This window comes from Sinocyclocheilus grahami, unplaced genomic scaffold, assembly GCF_001515645.1.
Source record: "Sinocyclocheilus grahami isolate Dianchi unplaced genomic scaffold, SAMN03320097.WGS_v1.1 scaffold22984.1, whole genome shotgun sequence".
Classification (NCBI taxonomy): Eukaryota; Metazoa; Chordata; class Actinopteri; order Cypriniformes; family Cyprinidae; genus Sinocyclocheilus; species Sinocyclocheilus grahami.
In genome coordinates, this window is record NW_015518978.1 from 42,321 (window position 1) to 43,526 (window position 1,206).

At 38.2% G+C, this 1,206-nt stretch overlaps 1 protein-coding gene across 1 annotated transcript in view; it reads right to left on the reverse strand.

Annotated features, from left to right (window-relative positions):
- The window catches only part of LOC107579992 (protein NLRC3-like), a gene marked incomplete at its 5' end in the record, with an annotated part of 22,369 nt that extends 21,347 nt beyond the window's left edge, over positions 1-1,022 (reverse strand). The window contains 2 exons of the mRNA XM_016265759.1: positions 20-732; positions 978-1,022. Of these exons, the coding sequence (XP_016121245.1) occupies positions 20-732; positions 978-1,022 (758 nt within the window). The remainder of the gene's footprint in view (positions 1-19; positions 733-977) is intronic.
- Positions 1,023-1,206: the final 184 nt, after the last annotated feature.

Genomic DNA, 1,206 nt, shown 5'->3' on the forward strand with positions numbered 1-1,206 from the left:
GGTCAGTGAATCCTCGCACCTCTGTGAACAACCCGACATACTCAGAAGGGATCTGATTGGCTGCTGCTGGTCGTGATGTCACCCAGATGAGCGCTGATGGAAGCAGAGTCCCGTTCACCAGACTTGCAAACAGTTTATCTACAGATGATCGCTCCTCAACACTCGTCACCATTCCAGTGTCAAAATCCAGAGTCAGTCGACTCTCATCCAGTCCATCAAAGATAAACGCGAGCTTATTACTATATATCTTATTTATCTTCAATGTTTCCAGGCCCTGCAATTCAGGATTAAATCTTTGTAGAATCTCATGCAGGCTGATCTCTTTGTCTTTGATGCAGTTCATCTTTCGTAATGGAAGTAGGAACACAAAGTCAATATCCTGATTGGCTTTTCCTTCTGTCCAGTCCAAAATGAATTTGTGCACTGAAATGGTTTTTCCAATGCCAGCGATGCCTTTGGTCAGCACAATTGTTTTCTTCTTTTTGTTCAGACTAAATACATCATTGCATTTGATTGGCTTGTCCTGTAATTTACAGGGTTTAAAGGGATTATCAATCTTCAGAATCTCATGTTCATGATTGACTTCTTTAATATCCCCCTCTGTAATGAAGAGGTCTGTATAAGCATCTGTGAGATGTACTTCTTTGTTCTTTTTTTCATCAAAAATGTGTTCTACTTTCTCCATCATGTTCTTTTTGTGAGTTTTCAAGAGTTCCTGCAGCCAGGAATCCTCTGTTATGAAAAAAAACCTTACATTTATATACATATTAAATTTAAATACATGTATAAAAAAAAAAAAAAAAGGTGGGAACAAACAACGCTAGAAAATGAAACACATTCACACTGGCACGATTATCATCAAAATCAGCTGTTGCAGACGTGTTATTGCAGATGGTATTTAAATTCATAGTACTGAAAGCAATTCTATTCTGTATCCAAGTGACCCCACTTTAAGGATGTGTGTACGGTTAATTCACCTTGTTTTCTTGTGTGTTTCTCAACCGCTTCTAATGAATTCAGCACTGTGAAGAGAAAGGAAAAAAAGAATGAGACTCATTCAGGTATACAGAATAGACACTGCATCATGGTTTCCACACTACTCTAAGCAGCACAACTGTTTTCAGCATTGATAATACTGAAATACATGAGCAGCAAATCAGCGAATGATTTCTGAAGATCATGTGACACTGAAGACTGCAGTAATGA